At 36.7% G+C, this 22,175-nt stretch overlaps 1 protein-coding gene across 1 annotated transcript; it reads left to right on the top strand.

Moving 5' to 3' along the window:
• The first annotated feature begins 886 nt into the window (after positions 1-886).
• LOC113498514 (NFX1-type zinc finger-containing protein 1-like) lies at positions 887-21,388 on the top strand. The gene is made up of 27 exons (XM_026878536.1): positions 887-993; positions 1,810-1,851; positions 2,961-3,125; positions 3,215-3,834; positions 3,919-4,150; positions 4,269-4,314; positions 4,533-4,758; positions 5,765-5,938; positions 6,194-7,147; positions 7,295-7,447; positions 8,396-8,549; positions 8,730-8,813; positions 8,892-9,160; positions 9,249-9,395; positions 10,091-10,265; positions 11,269-11,411; positions 12,110-12,264; positions 12,526-12,715; positions 13,310-13,438; positions 14,421-14,543; positions 14,788-14,946; positions 15,874-16,114; positions 16,543-16,705; positions 17,245-17,356; positions 18,381-18,598; positions 19,000-19,283; positions 19,364-21,388. The coding sequence occupies exons 2-27, from the start codon at positions 1,827-1,829 to the stop codon at positions 20,098-20,100; spliced, it is 6,078 nt and encodes a 2,025-aa protein (XP_026734337.1). The 5' UTR covers positions 887-993; positions 1,810-1,826; the 3' UTR covers positions 20,101-21,388.
• The last annotated feature ends 787 nt before the right edge of the window (positions 21,389-22,175 follow it).

The following is a 22,175-nucleotide window of genomic DNA, read 5'->3' as shown; positions in this document are numbered from 1 at the left end:
GCATATACAATTTACAATTCAATGATGTATAAGTGAGAGTAATTCAAAATAAAAGTGGCATGGTTGGTTGTAATTTTCTGTACTTAATGTTCAGATACTAAGTATTAAAACTGGCAAAAATGCTCATGACTCATACACTTATTGTTTATGACTCAATATACTGGCAACACTTTTCGGGAATTCACCGAAATATGTGATGGCGATGTGTATGTGTAACGACTAATGAGAATAGTGATGCGAACGAGGAATAGGTTTTCGATAACAATGAAAACGTTTGCGCTACTTATTAACTTTATCTTTTGAATGTTGATTACAGTGATTAAGTACAAATGAATGAATAAGTTTTCGTTCTTAAGTTTATAATATTTTCGTGCATTAAAGGGCTTAGTTCAAAGTTATTTAGTATTTACAGGCAGTAGGTTTTGCGTACATTATATGTTCTTGTAAGATTCCTATTGGACTATTCGTTGCGCAGCCAAACGTTACCAAATTGAAAACTTATTCCAAATTCATTCAATACACTTATATTCATTCATCGTGATTTCTTTACGACAAAAAGACAAGGGGGAGAAAGGGACCGTATTAATCCGTGTATTGCGGTGTGAAATTGTTCTACAACTGCAATAATATTTTACGACGTAGAGGTAGCCCCATTGGATTAGAAAAAAAACCGGACTGCCTTATCAGAAGTCTAAAATAACTGTCTAAGATTTCCGTGATTACTATAAATAAAACAGTGACGATATTTCAAGGACATTTTGAAAAGAATGCACTTAACTAGTTTTAGTTTGTTGGTTTTAATAAAGTAATATTACTGTTTTCGATACATAGCACACGTCACATCACTTGTGCAGAATTTTATCGAAGGATAAAGAACGTTTCCACTACTTACAAGTAGAGAGTAGAATAGTTACAAGTGAGCTCCAGTCCGCTGCAGTCTGCTGTGCTGGTAACTTTTGGGAACATCTTGTTTTTCCCTTCAAACACTTGAAGGTAAGTAATTTTATTTTCCTTGCCGTTTCTTTACAAAATATAATTATAAGTAAATACACTTATTATAATTATTTTTTTCGGACTTTTTTATATTAACCAAGTAATATGATAGCCACAAGTCGAAAATTCAAAGGGCCTTGGTTTCATAATCAGATCATATCAGATCAAATCAAAAGAGGTTATACTAATTATTTTTATTATTTTTTTTGTGTGAGGTTTCCAGTTTCCAGTTCGTTTTTTTATCAATAATTAAACCAAATAATATCTAATTACAAGTGCCCGAAAGGTTCCTGGAACAGATTATCTCAAATTAATTACTCGTGTTTTGCTTTGGTCTTCAAGATACAACTACAAAGATTGCTTACACCGGAGAACACTATATAAAATTATAAATGATTGTTATTGTGACGTACGCTTTCGCTCGATCGATCGTTAATGTTATGAAAACCGCCATTATTCTCTGTCCGATCTAAGAAGAACTTATTGAAAGGTTTTTGAAGAAATATTGCAAAAACCATTTCAATAAATGAATTAAAATTCCTTCAATGTAATCTATGAAAAGGGAAAAGCAAAACTTGAAATTGGATATTTGAGCCAACTCTACCTACCTACTTATTTCTAATACATTGTTTTTGAATGAATAAGTTCTTGGAATATCAAACGTAGTTGCAGTAAATAGTAGTTCGTACAAGCAAGCTTCAACTACTACTGTTATGAGCTCATATCAATTCGTACTATTTAGAAGTGCCTACCTAAACATAATATTACATTTTTGTTTGATTATCCATGATTAATGCTTCGACATTTATTTTCAAGGAGAATAAGAATCAATTATGGAGGAAGAAAATCCAGAACCAGGTATGTTAAGTGGACCTACCATTCCATTATTGAAATAAAAAATCAAATATTTATATTTTATTCATGTGTGTGGGTGTTAGATTCATACCTAAATATACAGGGTTGAAGGGACGTCATACCGATCCGATCCCGTGGTCCAGGGGTTCTGGACATCATTCCAGATCCCCTGCGTCGGAACTTTTCATCGGTCTTTTGATGAATTGGTTTATTCATGCGGCTTTCTCGCGACCCTACCAGTTACCACTGCTTCAGCTCATGATTGAATGATGAATTGAACATTTTGACGTCACTTTCGGTTAGATTTGCGAGAGAGCGATGACCGACGAGTACCTTTACGAATCGGCTGATCTGATTGGGAGCAGTTTTAAGTGTTTTATTTACATTGCCTTTTTTAGAGAAAAGGGCTAAATAATGATTTTCGTTATGAAAATATTATTGAAGTACGTAGAAAAAATGATTTTATGACACATAAAAAAAAAACGCGAAAAAAATGCGATTTTCATGACGTTCACGTCCCATCCACCCTGTATACAAATTTGTAACAACTTGTAAAGGCACACCAATATCTATCTAGTATTCTAGAAATTCTAAATTAATTGATATAAATTTGATTTTAGGGCATTTTATTTATTTATATTAATCTTCATTACAAACATTATTAAGTTAAGTAAATTAAGTATACATATTTAAGGTAATGAGGTATATTTACGTATTATTGATTTTACATAAATTTGAACTTTATAGTTTGTGTATGTTTATTATGTTTGTTAGCTGTTGTAAATGTATTAGCCGCATCCGGTTAGACTGGAAGCCAACCCTAACGTAGTTGGGAATAAGCAAGGATGATGATAACAAATAGCGATTCCCAAAATTTTACTGCACGGATAGCCGAGTGGTTGAGGTCACCAAGCCAAATCACTGTGCGCACCGTGACGCGGGTTCGATCCCCGCGTAGGACAAGCATTTGTGTGATCCACGAATGCTTGTTCTGAGTCTGGGTGTCCTTGTGCATGTGATTTGTATGTTTGTGAGCGGAACGGAGTATTTTCGTTCCAATTTTTAGCTGTCATTCTCTTATTATTATATTTAATATATTTATTTTATTTTAGGGCCATCGAATTGGAGACGCAGGCATAACCAAAACATCAGGAATATAAACGGGAAACCTGTACTCGTTCAAAATATTAACACGTATCCAAGGATCCAGCCCGCTCGAATTCAGCCAAACCAACAGAATAAAGGACAGAGAATGTTTAGCTCTAGAGGAGCCACCGGTATGTCTTATCATGTTACTTTCTAATTGTGTTTTTACTGTTTATGGAAATATTAACTCGGAATCTTTCAATCAAAACTTTTCTTATAGGTCCTAACAGATGTCAAAAGCCAAGATCAAATTATGGAGTCATTCAACCCATACGTCAATCGGGAGAAGAAAAAAGTAGAGATTATAAGCAAAGGACCAAGTACATTCCATTTAAAACATTAGAAGATATCGCAAGAGGCGATGCACAAGATGCACTTCAAAAAATTAATAACCGAAGAGAAGCTTTCATGAACATTGTAGGGTCACCTATAGACAAGCATGATATATTTGTGTTGGTCATCGAAATATTATCCAAAGTATCCTCTTCGCCTTTCGTAGAGTTGAAATGCAAATTGATTTTGGACGTCTGTAATTCTGATTTTATTCCTAACTTAAGGAACTATTTAACGGATTTACCCTACGTAAACAACAAAAAAAATAACAATTTATACTGGAATGATCAAGACACATTTTGGAAAAACTTCATAACTTTTTTTGGGGAGCTGGTTACAATAGCTCCATCTGTTGCTTCAAAAAAATGTAGGGCTCTTATTGACAGCGTATCTAAGACGTGTCTAGAGTTTTTAAATCAAAATCATGCATTTGAATTATCACAGGAGTATACATTGAAACTGGATGAAATACGTAATGAAATGACAACTTTCAGTAATAAATATCAGGTATATTACGCCGACCTGTTTTGTAAAATTGCTTACTGAAATCCAGACTACCTACTAATTGTACTTATGTATTATTTTTATCAGGCTCAAGTCGATAGCTACAGAAATAGAGGCGAACATATTAATCAGGACATGCCGCCGCCAGAAAACTTCCGTATACTAAGCATTGTGCCTACTCGCGACGATTTAATGGATTCGACGCCTTTTGTACGCCCTAATATTGTACAGGGCGCATATAATGACGTGGAGCATTATCTAGACGTCCAGTTTCGACTGCTGAGGGAAGACTGCTTTGGACCCATAAGAGACGGCATAAGTAAGAACGTTCAAAAGGAAAAAAAAAAACATTATACTGGTGTTTGTGTTTAGCTGGCTGAAGTTTTTATCATTTCGTCTTTTTCGTGAAATACTTATTTTTTTCTGTTTGTTTACAGAACAGTTTTTGAGAGAACCGAATAAAAGAAAATATGATAATGTACGGTAAGTCTATTTCATAGAATTCAAAAAAAAAACTAACGCATATCATCGTTAATTAGAAGCGAGCAAGCAGAGTTGACATTGTATCGCTTTTGCAGATTCTGCCACTAGGCGGTGAAATTTTTATGTAAAAATGAAACCCAACATTGATTTGCGCTCGCGCCTGTATTTCTATATCCCATACGTCGTTATTCACTAAATATATGTTTTTATTGTTTCAGAATTTTCCACAACGTCAAATTTATTTGCCCCTATGTCGCCAATTTGAAAATGGGAGCCGTCGTGCAAATTGATTTGAAAAGTAACAGACATTTTAAAAAGATTAATTGGGCCCACAATAAGCGGTTTCTCTTTGGGTCGCTCGTGTTATTCACCAAAGATAACTGTAAAAGTTTTATTGCTGCTACAATAGTAGATCGTGATGTCAATCTTCTTTCCAATGGAAAGGTAGGTAGTGCATGTAGACTGTTGTTTTATTACAAGAAATAAATAAATAAATGGGGACAACATCACATACATTGTTCTGAACCCAAAGTAAGTTGCTAAAGCACTTGTGTTATGGAATTCAAATACAACGAAGGTACCACAAACACCTAGACCAGAGACTATGTAGAAATGACCCGACCGAATTTACATTGACCCGACCGGGGATCGAACCCGGGACCTCAGAGCTAGCGACACCTTGAAACCGGTGCGTACGCCACTCGACCACGGAGGTCGTCTTAGAAATCCGACTTATTGATGGAAAATGTAATGTGTTACGTGACTTTTCATGCAAAAATGATTATTTTTGAACAGTCGTACCCGCCTCAGTGCAAGATAGGCTAAACCGTCTTTGTTCCGCCATTATACAAATAATTTCGCAACGAGAGGCGCGCGTAAGCGGCGCCCGGCGGTAAACGGGAAAGACCCGTACTACATAGTTACGTATAACGATTTGGTGTGATCTGATAAAAAATCGGATATACCAGTGAAGTATAGGTGTCAGTTGTTTATTTATTTAATAATAGTGTTTCCATGAAAGACACACCAAGCTTATTTACAACTTAACCAATATTGAGTAGAGGTAGGTAATGAGCACGCAATCATCTCGGCAGGCGCGGCGACGCGCGGTGCTATTGAACCATGCTAAGAGGCCGTATAAACAATATTTGCATCATGTGCACGTGCGTCGATTCGTCTATTTACATGGAGACATTCTACTCCTATGTAAGGTGCAGGTGCATTGCCATACACTGACACAAAAGCGCGTATGACATAGCACGGCGGTTCAGGTATAGTCAGTAAGTCTGACACTAACCATTCCCTCCCCCGAGGAAGCGGGTGTCCATGAGGAGCCCCCGTCTTACAAAAAAGGGCAGGTCAAAGGATAAAATAGAGCTAAAATTATACATAATTATCTATGGCTTAAAGTCTATCCGTGAACCTGTACTTCGTTTGTTTTTGATTACAGCTACCTGTTGCATTAATTTACACACGCATGGATAATAGTATCTACAAGTTAGACACATACACTATGATTGAGAGCGAAGTATATTTTGAACCTTACTACCGAGTACTAAAAGCAATGCAAGATTCTTCATTTCCAAGACATTTGGTTATGCACCAGTACATTGTCAAACTTGATGTGAGTATTTTTATTACGCATATCGTCATATATTTTTAATACCTTGTATATTAAGTTTAAGTAGAACGTTAGAACTCAAATTAATTAGGGGCATGTACTTGCTTCAGTAAAAAAATATTTTTAGATTTGTCTCTTTGAAATATATAGTACATTTATACAAAAAAATCCCAAGCGATTTAATTAATGTTTTAACTCCTCCTTTGACATAATATTTGACATAAGATTTGAATAATAAATGAACTTATCTATTTACAGCCTGAAATAAAACATCCGCAGTATTTGACTCCTAATCAAGAATTTAATATTAGGGATATTATTCAAAATGACAACATTTTAGATTACGGTGAATTTCCCGTTACTTTCAAAGTTTTGCAGCCAGACACGTGGCCTACGAAAGAGGAATTAAAATTTAATGAAAGTCAGTATGAAGCGTATCGTTTGGCTCTCACTCACGAATTTGCCGTTATACAAGGTCCACCGGGCACGGGAAAAACGTTCATAGGTATACAAGTAGCTAAAGCACTGTTGCAAAACTTGGAATCAGAAAACGGTCTCTTGTTGATTATATGTTATACCAATCATGCACTAGATCAATTTCTTGAAGCGATATCTAAAATAACCAAATCAATAGTTCGCATCGGTAGTCAATCTCGCAATAAGGCTATGGAGGAATTCAGTATTATGACACTACGAAAAAATCATATGTCAAATACAAAGTACTTTAACGAACAAAGATTTATTTTGGTGAAATCAATGAATGCTCTACAGGAAGCCTTGCTGGAGCTAGATGTTATAAATAACGGAGTGGTTAGTTATAGTTCTCTACTATATCATGTTCCTGAATTACGTTATCTCAGACTATATTATATGAAAAATAAGATTCACGTCAAAGACCCGTTAAACCATTGGTTATTTGAAAACTATAATTTAGCGTATACAACGAATTTCGAGGAATGTTTACTGGAATATGAAGCCATGACAAACGATGAAAATGAAGATGATAGAAAACGAAATGAAGTTGTATTGGATGATCTTTCAACGGCAGATAAAAAAGTGAAAATGGATAATTATGCGTCATTTTCTGTCTCTGAAACTAAGAAACAGATTCGGAAATTAATTTATGAATACAACAAGAAAATAAATGACAATGAAAAGCAACTTTTACAACTCTCTATACAGCTTCTTCATTCTCAGATACTTTTATATTCTGTAAGTAATAACTGTTTTACTAAATTACTACGCATAGATTTCTTTTCCGCTGTTATTGTTCATGCACAGTTGTGACATCTGGTGTTACCTATACTTTGTTCGTATTTTATAAGATTTTAATTTTTACAAAACTTTATGTTATTTAAGGACATGGCGGCCAATCGGCACATCAACGTAACATTTCGTATTAGTTCGACAACGAATTTTTCTGCGATTCCCATGCGACATCGATGGTCTACGTATTTCACGTGGGTGAGAAAAATATTGAATCAGGTGCAAGAACAGGTCCAGACCTTAGAGGTAACAATTTTCATATTATCGCATGGTGTAATTGGTAGATAGTATTTTATCATCTAATAAACATATACTCGTAAAAATCTCGTGTCGCGCCTCGGAAACGGCTCTTACTTTATTACTAATGATTAACAATAAAAAATACGTATTTTCAATGAACTTACAGATTTCTAAATATGAGAAGGTGTCTTCTTTTGTTCGTCATGTTGCTATCTCTCTCGGACCAGAAGAAAAACAGTTAATAATAATTACTAATACACCCCTCGGGGCGAGTCGTTATCTCATCATGGGTATAACGCAGGACCAGAGGGCTAATGCCGCTAAATGCGATATTAATGCTTTTTCAAACCTTGAGATGTAAAAAGGCAGGTGCCATAATTCTCCGAATAACCCAAGGAACTGGTCCACTTAACATGTCGCATATATATAATAGCCTAATTATTTTTACATACATATTGCAACAGTTTTGCATCTACTTTAGATTATTCATGTCTGTTATCCCATAGAGCGGAGGTGAATTATCCCTAGTAGATGCCCCTTCACATTGTAGATTAAAGTTCTCACGAAGGCCTCTGCACGTTGGATCTGTGTCCCCATTCACGCCTTTAAAGAGGACCGGGTCTCTTCTCATAAAGTAAACCTGTGAAGGAAAAGAGATTACTAATACTAAAAAATGCAAAACATGTTTCTTTGGAAATGAGTTTAGATAGACATATATTGCGTATATTCCTTGGTCCAGCAAACTTGGTTTCACTTGCGGTTATTTAAGATCGTAAAACGGATTTACGGAACCTTTTCAGCAAAGTTACTATGAAGGAAGATAATTACTAAAGATTGTTACTGTTGCATGTACGTGATTTGAATGTTTAGAGATTATTTTTTTAAAACTGACCTTATTTGAAATTCATGCCTATACGTACTCGGAAGTATTAATTTTGACCTAAACATTTTCAGGCGGAAATACCACCAATGCTTGAAGCCTACGAGGAAACAAGGTTAATGATGGATGCCGAAATAATGAAAAGAATGGATGTCAAAGTGGTAGGAATGACGACGAGCGGAGCTGCCAAAATGCGGAAACTGCTGTCAGCGGTCGCCCCGAAAATTGGTAAATCAAATTAATGACAATATTTTGGTTATACAATACATAAAATCTTGCTTGGACTTAAATAAACAGTAAGATTTTTAAAACGACTAGTTCGAGTTATAACCACAGACAACTGGCTAATAGTCAATTAAGTACACTTCTTTCCATTCTACAGCGTACCCTTTAATTGAATTGTTACAGTTATAGTAGAAGAAGCGGCAGAAGTTTTGGAACAGCACATAATTACGGCGCTGACAAGAGACTGCCAACACCTAATCCTCATTGGTTCGTAGTCGGAAAATTCTTAAAAAGTGAAGAATAAAGCTGTGGAAAAAATTAATTTGATGGAATTTTAATTTTTAGGTGACCATCAACAGTTGCGGCCTTCGGCATCTCACATTAAGCTAGCCAGGCATTACGGGATTGAAGTGTCTCTGTTTGAGCGCATGATAACAAACGGTATCCATAGCCGGCGGCTGAACGTGCAGCACCGGATGCGTCCGGAGATAGCCGCACTCATAGCACCAAACATATATTCTGATTTAGCGAATCACCCATCCGTCGAAAGGTTTGATAACATACTCGGTATGGAAAAGAACCTCTACTTCTTCACGCATAATTTTAAAGAGGAGGTAAGTACTTACTTTTGTAATAGGAATGGGTTTGAATGCTGTTAATTTTACACAGGTGATTTGATGCATTTGTACTTGACATTTCCAGGAATCGTCTGATAGTAACAGCCGTTCTAATAGCACAGAAGCTGACATGACGCTTGCTCTAGCGAATTATATCATTCTACAAGGGTACAAACCAGAAGACGTCACCATACTTGCTGCATATTCAGGACAAATGTTTTATATGAAACAAGTAAGTGTGCTGATAATGCTGTAAAAACAGAATTGCAATAAATCCATAATAATATTATTAATGTAAAGGTATCCAGTGGTATCTGCCTGTCTCGCTTTCACGTCACACATCTTTGACAGTCGTTACAGGTAGTCAGAAGCTTGAAAAAGTCTGACAACCAGTCTAACCAAGGGGTATCGTGTTGCCCAGGTAACTGGGATGAGAAGGTCAGATAGGCAGTCGCTCCTTGTAAAACACTGGTACTTAGCTGAAACCGGTTAGACTGGTAGCCGACCCCAACATAGTTGGGAAATGGCTAGGCCAATGATGATTTATGTATAATACGTGCAAAGCGGTTTTTGGGTATTTTTTATTTTAAGGGGGGTTTAGTATGAGGTATAACATGTGGTCATGGTTTGACCCCCTCGCGCGCTATAAACTGATATCCACGCGGACGGAGTCGGGATCAAAAGCTAGTGTTTTATTTTATAAAACTAGTTCTCCCGGCGAGCTTTGTATTGCCTCAGAGTTCTGAATTCCAGAATTATTACGTCAATCCCGTTCCTTCAGTATGAAAATTCTTTGCTTTTGATTTTGACTACTTGCTTTAAGGGTATCACCCTTATATACTACTCCGACCTGCTCTCAAATACAGGTTATTTAAACATATCAGGTTCATTTATAACTTGTATTACAAATTATTTTATGCCTTGCAGGAACGTTATAAATATATATCTTTATCACAAGTGAAAATAACCCTAGTCGACAATTACCAAGGGGAGGAGTCCAAAATTATTATCTTGTCTCTAGTGCGGAACAATTCTGAGAATAAGATTGGATTTCTTGGGACGGAGAATAGAATTTGCGTCGCATTATCGCGAGCTCAGGAAGGTTTGTTTAAAATTTTTCTTTTATTAAAATAATAACATTTTTTAAAATTATTAAAACTAAACCATATACATTTATAAATATAAACAAAAGTCTCCAACCGGCAACGAGAACAGGGTCCAAGCTGCCGGTGGTTAGGGCTCCAGAGAGAGGAACTTCATCACGATTCGCGCCATGTCGAAACCCTTGACCCAGACACCCAACGAGAGCCTCCATAGGTGTTGTTCAACGCTTCTGGCTATTAAGCCATTGGTACTTACGACTATCGCGACTATGATTGCCGAGTCCACCTCCCTCAAGTCGACAACCTCGGGAGCGTAATCCAAATAATTCATTTGTTTTTTAAGAATTCATTATTATTGTAGTGTCTAGTGTACGTACTATAATACTACACTTTATACTATATTATGCACTCGGACTTTCTTCATAAACGCATAGGCGCATAAACGCTAAAATACCAAATAGGAGTTGAAGCGGTCGCCATGGCCGAAATCAAACCACTTCAAACTAGTACCTTACATGAACGGTAAACATGATGACACTTAGTTTAAATAAACTAAAAACTTCCTTAGGTATAGGGTAGATATTTAATTATCGTCTATTTTGAAATAAATAATATTGAATAATGCATTAAATCCGACTGTCATCCGCATCCACTAGGCTTGCGGCATTGCCACCTTGAACGAGAATGCATATCTTCTTCTCTTATAAACATTTGTCCTGGGTGGGATCGAATCCAAGAACCGCGGTACAGCAGTCAGAGTCACTAACCATTGCACCAACAGGCCAGTCGATTATAGTCATATTTGACTTATAGTGTCTATAGCCAAAGGCTTGAGTTCCACTCACCCATTAGCCTCGCTCGCTCTGCAGGAGTAGCAGAATAAGAAGTCAGTCTTTCCTGAACTAGTTTGCAGAACGGCCTGCGACTCTGGGATAGTGGATGGTCAGAAAATTATCCACTTAATACAACGAACACGAATTATGTCCCTCATATTTGTTTCAGGCTTCTATATTTTTGGTAATATCGACATGTTGAAAGAAAAATCGGAACTTTGGAAAAAAATTGCGGTTACTTTAGAAAATAATGGTTCGTTAGGAGACACGTTGACGGTAAAGTGTCAAAATCATCCGGAACAAGTGAGGACGGTAAGCATCGCTAATGTTAACCATAAGATCAATTAAAAAAATACCAGGCCATAAAAGGAACGACATCCAAATCGGTTCACACGTTTAGGAACTACAGTGCCACAGACCGACAGATAGTCACAGCCAGTCACACCTAGCGGCTAAGCTTGTTAACACAACGCTAAGAAAAAACTGAAACTGCTGATTGCTGAACCGATTTGACAGATAAAGGTCCCACATCCAAATCGGTTTAACCGTATAAATACCACTGTGCTTGTTAACAGATAGCTTACTTACTTCAGAAAATTAATAACTGTAATAATTCTATTCAAGTCTCTCTTATAAATGGGCTTTGACTAAGAAACCGATAATAGTTTCATATAAGGAACTTGTTGCAGTTTCTAATATTCCGTACCGATGGTATAACCCCTTATAATAAAACTGTTAGACGGGCAAACCGTTTGTCAACACTCAACAGGCTCGAACTTGGAAGTGTGAAGGTTCATAAGCCTCATGAACCGTGCTAGTTTTACAGGTGATTTGTTCTATGACAAAAATAAACTGAATGAAATAAACAGTTTAGGTTTACCCTTACAAAAAAACATTTCTAACTTCAACATATTTTCTTCCGCAAGAAGTTTTTTAAAATAGTCAATGATACGGAACTCTTCGCACTCGACTCAGAGTCGCGGTTTTATTAATGTGTTCATTCCTTGCAGCTAACTACTCCAGAGGATTTCAATGGCTTACCTCCGGAAGGAGGATGTTATGAGAAATGTACTCACCAATATGTCTGTGGGCACGTATGCCAGTTGTACTGTCATGGCTATGACCGTCAACATCTTGCATTGCAGTGTTCTCAAAAATGTGAAAGGTAAAAAGTGAAAAAGATATCCGTTATTTTTTTTTTAAATAACGATCGTTTCTGTGCTGCTTAGTGTTATCAATCATTAATTCACATACGAGTCTCAATCTTAGTTTATTACTAGACGACGTCTAGACTATTAAAATTATTGAATATTGTTTTCGCTATCACCGCACAGACGGCCGTTGCGTGCCTTTATTTGCCACCATTTTAATTTATCAGCAGCACTGGCTTAATAATAAAAATTAAAGAGCCATTATTTGTTTTCAGAATAATATGCGAGCTTGGACACGTTTGTCCTATGATGTGTCGAGAACAATGTGAACCATGCAAGGTAAAAGTGTTGAAGACCCTCCCCTGTGGTCATGATATGCACGTGGACTGCTACCGTGAGCCCGATGATCCCGATAACAAGTGTACGGCTTCAGTAGACGTCACTCTACCAAACTGTGGGCACAAGGTAATCATATAAATAACATGGTATTTGACAAAAAATGTTAAGAAAGTCAAAAAGATTTCAAAAAAAATTGGATGTTCCTGTAACATAAAATAATACTAGGCTTATTCCACAATATACCAGGAACGAGCGACCGAGTAATTAAAAAAGGAACTAAATTTCAATTCACATATTATATCCAAAGTGAAAGAAGATTTAAGATTAAAAAAAAAACATCTGTTTAATTGAAACCGCTTTTTTGGCTTAAATATTATCGTTCATTTAAAATACTGAAATTTGCGTACTGTGGAAGTAACTTCAGATTGCAGCGTGCGGTTTGGTGCGGTAGTTCCCATTTCCGTGGGAATGATCGGATAGAATGTACCTACCCTAGATAACTGCAAAGTTTCCTCAAATTCCATTCAGTAGTTTTTGCCAGACGTACGCAAGTCTATCTCTTACTCTACTTGTCTCGCTTTCACGCAAAAGCTACCAAACCGGCAAAAACTACTAGATGGATGAAACCAATTGCTGGCTTTAAGCTTAAGCCTTAAAAATAAACAACGAAATTGTGGAAAGGACTTGTTGTACTTATTTGTATTTTTTTTTTTATTCCAGGCGCAAAAACCCTGCTCTGAAGATATCAATAAAGCGATATGTCATGAACCGTGTATATACCGTCTAGAAGAATGTGGCCACGTCTGCCGTAGAAAATGCCATGTGACTGATGATCCTGATCATGAAAACGTAAGTTAACTAAAAATTAAAAATTAAAAATATATTTATTAGAAACATAGTTCACATTACTTAAATACATGTACGAATAAAAATGACTCGGATGTAAAACCAGTAAAAATATCTTATTAGTCATAATCATAGGAGTTGAGTTAGTCTACACCAAAACATAATAATATACGAGAAGGATGGTCTAAAGATAATATAGGGACACCCGAACTAGGTTTGTTTTAAACCTGTGTTTCGGGTTATCAGTGCAGAAAAATGATTGATGGATATTTTAATGTAACTAATTATTATTTGCGGAAAATTCTATATTAGTACAACTTTTAGTGGACTCATGCTGAGGGTCTATTTTTATTCGAGTCTTTCTTCGAGAATATCCTTGTAATATAAAGTTCACACAGATGGTCAGAAACAGGTTACAATCAAAAACTTTTAGAAGGCCGTTTAATATTCTTATGGAGAAGAACCTACCAGATCCTCCATAATCAGTCAGAATTTCTATGTTACGTTAGCCCTTCAGTTCAACAACTTGGCCCTATCTTCCGACTAATGCTCGCAGCGAATATTCAGGTAAATCCTGTGACAATTCATTTGTTTGATATTTCGGACCCCGCAGCGCATCGCCCGCGCCTTTGTAAATACTCAACGAAATATTTTACCAATGAAATCTATCCATGACACTTGTCGCACATTTCACATCAATCAAATCAAAGAATCAAATCTCTCATCAATAACTGAAATGAAACGAAATCATTTATTCTGCAAATCAAATCAATCACTTTCACACGTCTTACTTGAGAACGCTTTTATATGCCTTTCTGAGTCGACTGTGCTGTTACAACCTCTAATACATAATTTGTACTACTACTTCATCAAGAATTCCTAAAAACTTCTGACTTATTGACTCTGTGAGTCCGAAGTAATAACTTGTATGGTAAATTATTTTTCATCTAAATGTTCGTTGTTAAACATTGTTACTTTGTTACAGTATAAATGTAATAAACCATGCGCTCGAGCCAAAAATGGATGTTCGGCGAATTTAATAGGAGACCGTGGAGAGCACCAATGTCCAAAGGAATGTTACATGAAGTGCGATGATTGCCATGTACAGGTAGGATTTTGTTTATCTATAGTAATCTATACTATGCAACCCTAAAGGACCCTTAGTTCTTGAGATCACAGCGCGTACAAACCAACAAACAAACGTTTCAGGTTTCTGATATTAGTATATATAAAAAATGTAACTTCATCTTCATAACAACTCAAAGTCGTGCACAACAGCTAGTAAATGAATAGCCCATAAGTAACTCCGTTACTGTATTCTTTTACATTTATACTTTGCCCTTCTTACACAGGTTTCGAAGAAACGTACAACGTGCAAGCACATTGAGTCTACGGCATGCAATAAGAACATCGACGAGATTCCTTGTAAGAGGAAATGCGCACGAATTATGAGTTGCGGCCATTATTGTAAATTGAAATGTTTTGAAAACTGCGGAAATTGTACACAAATGGTATGCAATTGTAATAACTTTTTTTTAAGAATGACGCACGGTTGACGCTTTTGCAAACATTCGAATCACATACACAAAGACACCCAGACTTAGAACAACTGTTCGTCATAGTTCGGATCAAAGAAATGCTTGTCCTTCGCGGATCACCCGCGACACGTCGCACTCAGTGGGCTTCTCGTGGTGATACCAAACTCACTCGGTCCATTCTCACGTGAGACAAGCTTAATATTACCCGATCTCGGTGTTTTGGTAACAAAAAATATTGTGTTTACTTAGGGGTTCTACAGCCACTACAGGTTCATTTTAATATCGATCTACTTATAGGTGTAGTGAGCTGATTATAATTAGACGACAGGCTATAAGCATATATTTCTTGCATCGAAAATACTTTAATCGCTGGAAATTATATCATTTATCATGCAAATAGGATATATCACCGCGCTTACATGTTTGTTTTTTAAATCGCTGGAGGTGACATTTCCTATCTGACTACCCTGAGAAAAAATGTCGAAACAAACTCAGGGTTCGCAGTCTCTTTTGAAGTCCAGGCAATTTTAAAATGTGAACAAAGTGTTTAAACTAAAGCAGAGTATTCTTTCGAATCGATGATATGTCTGCATAAGGTTTACACTTACAAAAAAGATTGAGTTAGGTACATATTGAATTAAATAATAGTATTAGTAAAAATAGCTTCATGCAATATACATACACACAAGTGGCTAGCTGTATAAACGAGCAGTTCAATCCAAGTGTTTTTATCATTTAATAAAATTAATCTGATATTTTTTTATATATTTTTTTGGTTAGTGTAGATTTAGTTTAGTCATAGTGACAACAAATATTTTTGTATATAAATTTATTTTATAAGTATTTTTTTACTAACATAGTTATAATATTATTGGAACTAAATTATTCTACTACTTTCAGGTTAAAAAAGTTATACCTGAATGTAATCACACCATCAAAATAGAATGTATGAAGACGCCAACTAGAATTAACTGTCAGCAGAAATGTACCCGAATTCTTTCATGTGGACATCCCTGCAAGGCAATGTGTCGGATAGATTGTGATCAGAGTCACTGTACAGAGCCGTCATCGTGCGAGGTAAAATCTCCTTGCGGCCATTTCGTGACGCTGCCGTGCAATATATTAGCCTCGTATAAAAAAGGTAAGGATACCGAAAGTCTGGCAACAGATATGAAGGTGTTTATCTGCTAAATATCCCAGATTAAGTAAACATCTACAAGTACTCAAATGAATAGTGATCCTTTTAGTTTGTGCCTTGGAAACTCCAAGAATCAATTAGACCCGACTTATCGACTTGCTTAGGATGCAATTGTACCTATCTATTGCCTGACTGACTTCTGCGCTTCTTCTTGTTGACTGTTCCTAGACAGTTTTTGAGGTAGGCTGCAGAGTCCTGTGTATGAAGGATGGCAACGCATTGCCATACACCGACACAAAAAAATCTGACACTACTCATTTCCTCCCCCGAGGTAGTGGGTCTCCATGAGGATTCCCCCGCCTTGCCAAAAAAAAGGCTGCAGAGTCCAAAGTTTGATTATTTTTCTGTTGTAAGTTGAATATTGCTTATAGGTGAGGTGGAGGCTGAGCGGCTGCTGGAGTACTGCGGTGCGGCGTGCGGCGCGCGGCTCGCGTGCGGCCACGAGTGCGGCGGCTCGTGCGCGCGCTGCCGCCAGGGCCGCCTGCACGAGCCCTGCAACAAAACTTGTCACCGAATTAATATTTGCGGACACCAGTAAGATAATCCCAAAATTTCCTTACTAAACCATTTATTTTTGTTACACATAAATAAAATCTTACGAAAAAATATCAAATAACATCACAAATTATTAAATTACAAGACGTCTTACCTACTAATATTATTACTGCGAAAGTATCCCTGTCTGTTTGTCTCTGAAGCTTGCACGCCAAAAATACTAAACCGATTTTTGTTAATTGAAATTTGCTAGACAGACATTTGAGCCTGGGGAAGCTCTCTTAATTTGTGTAAATATCGAATTTACACATGTCATTTGGAGGGGCTCCAGCTATATTTAACGAACTACCTTAGTCACAGCATACGCAGCAATCCAACTCTCCATTTCCAGAAAACCCTAGTTCTTACCTAGGTATTGCAAGGTAGGCGTGTGGTCATAACACGAGAGTGGTAAATATTGTTGAAACTAACAACAGACTCACTGACAAGAAAAGCCAAACTACCTTTTGCTTTACGTAGGTAAACCATTTTTGTTTTAAAACTATCAGTCTGAAAGTAACTATCAATATATTTGTTAGGTGTCAGGAGCCATGTAACCAGATTTGCCCACCATGCAAAATGAAATGTGAAGTGAAATGCCCACATTCGCACTGCAAGCAGCTATGCTGCGAACCTTGTGTACCCTGCCAGGTAAATCACTACATATTATAAAACAGAAGCGCTTTTTCCCCTTGACTACTTAAGTCTGTGAAACTACTCGACGGATTTTGATGCGGTTTTTTTATTAGATGAAGGGATTCATGAGGAAGGTTTTTAAGTATATTCTATGCATAATTTCGTACAGGAACATAGTCTATTTTAGAGATTTCAAATGTATTTTATATTTTTAAACGCTTTCATTGCAAACGCTGGCTTAACTGCAAGAGTTACTTTAAAAATAATGTTCTACAATATTGTACATCATAAAAAGATCTACAAAAACTCTCAGTCGGCATGTGTCTATCTTTTAAGGTTGACTCACCATATCCCTTTTTTGGCTAATAATTGTATTCCAAAACAAAACTTCTTTGCGAAGCTGTTTTTGTTGAGATGGTGGGTACTAATCTTTATCAAAATAGGTAAATACGATAACTACAAACCTTTAAATTTAAACGTTTATTCCAAAGTTTTTGATTACGATGCAGCGATGGTATGAATCCTTATCAGAATGAAGAACGTTAAAGAAATTCTGTAGCGTTTATTAGCATTACTCCCGTGCTAAGTCAGTACGTCTATAAAACAAAGACATTTATTAACCATTGAATAAAGTACAGTTATAATTTGTAACGCAAATATAAGTTACATTAAAGAGGAAAATGCTTAGCTGAATAGAAAGTACAGTATCGCCAACGTAACTTGGACAAAAAAATTGTTGGGCTATCGTGGCCGGTCCCAGACGTGCCAAGTGCCATCGGGCGCTCTGAGCCCCAATTCTGCTATTTGCAATGGCCGAAAATGTCAATTTTCGTAAACTCTTAAGATTTTTCCTACATAATAATTGGAAATTTAGTACGGGACTTTACACTCAAGATCAATACAATTTACTTCCAATTCTTTTATTGGCAAAATGCTTAAGAGAATAGGAATAATTTCAAATTTAATTTAATTGCGATTCATTCATCGGCCCTTGTAAATAGCAGTATCGGGGCCCTGTTTAGTAAGTCCGCGTGTGCAGGAGCCGTGTTCGCGGCGCTGCCCGCACGGCGCGTGCTCGCGGCGCTGCGGCGAGGCGTGCTCGCGCGCGGCGTGCGGCGTGGCGTGCGCGCGGCAGCTGGCGTGCGGCCACGCCTGCCGCGGCCTGTGCGGCGAGCCCTGCCCGCCCGCCTGCCGCCTCTGCAGCCCCGACACCTACCCCAAGGACTTCCGCGGTGAACCCTACGACGATGACGAGAAGTCAGTCCCACAACTAGTTTCTTCTATTTTTTCGTAACCAAAGAGTAAATGGTCTCGTAGTCTGTCCGCTCGCTTGTATTCCATTGAACCGTGATAATATATGTCAGTTTGAAGCGCGACCATTTATTTTTTAGTTATTTTGCAAAATAAACTGTTTCCAACCTAGGAAAAACTGAAAGCTGCAGCGTCTGATGATTCTAGTCTAGTTGCCTAGTCTAGCAAACGCGGAACCTTGTACCAGTGATCACGGGCAAGCTATTCTGACTACTTGTGATTCAGTATTTATTAGTTAGACCCTACAAAAACTTTGTATAGTAATTAATAATAGTAAATTAGTATTATACAACTAACGTGTTTGTTTGTTGGTAACAAATATATTTGTAACTGTAACCTCGTTTCAGGCTGATTCTTCTAGAAGACTGCGGACATGTGTTTTCCATAGAAGAGACGGATGGGTGGATATACCACGGGCCGGAGACATTGGAGATTCGTACTTGCCAGAAGTGTCGGACACCTATAATTAATACTTACAGATATAAGGATTTAGTAAATGACAAGTTTAAGAATGAAATCAACCCAATAAAGATAAAGGTATTTGGAACAAAGGACATTATTCAAAGAAAGAGAGAGGAATTGAAGCATAAAATGACCGACTTTATTTCAAAATACCCAGATGTTTTGAAAGGTTAGTGTTGGAAAACAGTAGTGTGTAGCTATATAATAATTATATGACTATTAAAACGATTGCAAACTTTTCCTTTTCAGAAAATAGAGCGTTGAAAAATACTTTTACGAATTTCCAGTCTGCTGTTACTCGAAAGAAAGAATTCGTTCTGCATATTGAGATGCAATTAAGGTACTTGGAAGTTTTTGAAATGATCGTAGAATGTTGGGCAAAATATCAGACAAAAGCAAAAACCCATAATTTACCGTTCGGAGAAAAATTACAGAAATACACTCTAACGTTGCTCGATAAGCTAAAGGTTAATACCAAATTCGCTATGAAGTTGAGTGAACAACAACAGAAGGATATTGGTAATGAGATAAAACGTCTTTATGCAATCATACAATTCGCTGAAATGTTTGTTATGGCGAAACCATTTTTGAAAGAAGATGCAAGAGTTACTATGCAAATTGAAAAAACTGAAACAGCTGTGTTTACACTGTCAATATTTAATGAGGATAAAACTTTCGAGTGCCTCAAAGAATTACAAAAAATTGTTAATACTAGCGGCATTGCAACTAAATATGAGCGCCAAATGATAGTTAAAGCAATGAATTTGAACAGTGGACACTGGTATAAGTGTCCAAATGGTCACTTTTACTGTATTGGTGATTGCGGTGGAGCTATGGAAGTGGGAACTTGTCCAGAATGTCAGGCGAAAATCGGAGGCACAAGTCACCGCCTCCTTAGTGACAACGCTCATGCTCCTGAAATGGACGGCTCTCAATATCCTGCATGGTCGGAACAAAATAATTTAAATAACTATGCAAATCTGTAGTGGATTATATTACATTATACTATCAATATTATATTTTTATGTAAACGGTTGCATTGCATGTTGTTATGGTCGTTTAAGTTTTAAGGAAAGAATAATTTAAGAAAACCAACGATTGGCTATTAAGACGTAATTAAATTACCTTATGTGATGTGAGCGACTCATTTTAAAATAAGATTGATAACACCTACATATTATTAGTTAACTTTTATACAGACTTTCGGCAACGAAGAGTTCTTTGTTTATAGTAATTGTTATGACGACTAAGCCCCTTTAGGATTCGTAGTATATAAGACGGCACAAATAGCCGAGTGTACACTTATGCCGCGAGTCTGCATGACTTAATATGTTGGGAGCGATTCACGCTTAGGCCTAGTACCTACAGCATAAATACTAAACAAATTGAGTTCGAGTGCGCATGACGTGATTTTAATGATAAATAATAAATTTCATTACACAGAGAATAACTATAAGTAATTACATTTTTCTTTTTTGTGAAGTTCATGCACTTACATTTAGAAATGCTTAGTGTTAGTTTATTTGTAGTACAATTCTTCGATAATCTGTTTCAATCGTCCTGCTGAAGGTCACTATCATTAGGTGTTTTAATAGTCCTGAAAATTTGAAACTTTTTTTTTTTAATTTTAATTTTACTTTAAAAAAAATATGAATAGTTTTGTATTTAATGAATAATAAAAATTGAATTAGGTTATAATGTGTGACACCAAAAGCGATAAATACATAGAAAAAAAAATATTGTATCCCTTATATCTTAAAAAATATCTAGCTTTGTTTAACATTACTCAGGTAAGTTTAAATTAGGGCTACCGCTCATATGACACAAAAAAGTTTTATTTCTCTTCTGCTTTTACAAATAGATTTTGCAGGTATTAACCGTGAGTGTTCCGCCCAGTACCCAATTATTCTTTTAGAAAAATTCTTAGGAGGATACGAAGCGTCATTTTAATCCTTTTTCCACTCATTTATCGGCCATTGTAAATAGCGGAATTGGGGCCTCTTATCAAAAGTTATCAAAACTGTCCAACTGTCTGATGAATGATTCGGTGACAAATCAAATGGATATTTTCTCTGTCTACGCATGGACAGGACGTTTTGTTTTCTATGAGCGTTCGCAAATGATACCATTTCCTTTTTTTATTAAGTGCGTTTTATAAAGCTATTTTAAGCACCTAGGTACGTGGTTTCTTTTTCGCCAATGCTTGTTTTATTAAGAATATTAGTTACTTTTGTTTCCTTAAAGATAGTTAATAAAGATATTTATAACCGGGAATTAGTTTGCATTTATTTTTTTGCTCATTCCTTCAGAATTTAAAACGTTGTTATAGGTAGTGATCTTTTTCAGGTAGTGTCCGACCGAAATTAGTTTTACGACCGAAACCGAAACCTAATTTAGGACACGGTCCCTGTTTCAGCTCCGTAAGTCCAGCAAGCGATCAGAGCGCGAAAACTCCTTTTCGACAAGTTCTACGCTGATACGAAATCGAACACTTGGACAGATACAGATTTTAGAAAAATGTCCCCCTTTTCTTAAATAGGTCTAGTGGAAATACTATAGCAAACACACCAAACGAGTATTCATAAATTATTCTTTGTATAATGTCCTTAAAAAGAAGATATTACAATTAACATTATTTCCTACATTGCTTTTTCATATTTTTCCGAATAAAAAGTTTGTTTATTTGAGTCCTTAGATCTTTACTGGCCAATTCGAGATGATTAAGCTCGTGTTGTGGCCTTTTTGACAAATTCTCGCACGCGTGTCCAATATTATCCTTGCGGGTGTGCTCGTGAATACGGGACTTCAAAGAACCCTACAAAAACACTTGAGCGCGAAATCGGGCGATTTTGCGGGCCTGTGCAAATCGAAGATTGATTGTGATTGAGAAGACCAGAGAAAGCTGCCTTCAGCATATCGGTTGTGGCTCGCGCATTGTGTGCCGTTGCTCTGAAACACATGTCTTTCTGTCTTTGAAACACATGTCTTTCTGTCTTTGAAACACATGTCTTTCATTCCTAATTCGCCCAATTACGGCGGAAACAGCTCCGCCGACATGATC

This window comes from Trichoplusia ni, chromosome 11, assembly GCF_003590095.1.
Source record: "Trichoplusia ni isolate ovarian cell line Hi5 chromosome 11, tn1, whole genome shotgun sequence".
Taxonomy (NCBI): domain Eukaryota; kingdom Metazoa; phylum Arthropoda; class Insecta; order Lepidoptera; family Noctuidae; genus Trichoplusia; species Trichoplusia ni.
The sequence above is the reverse complement of the archived record's forward strand: the minus strand, read 5'-3'. Positions and strand labels throughout refer to the sequence as shown.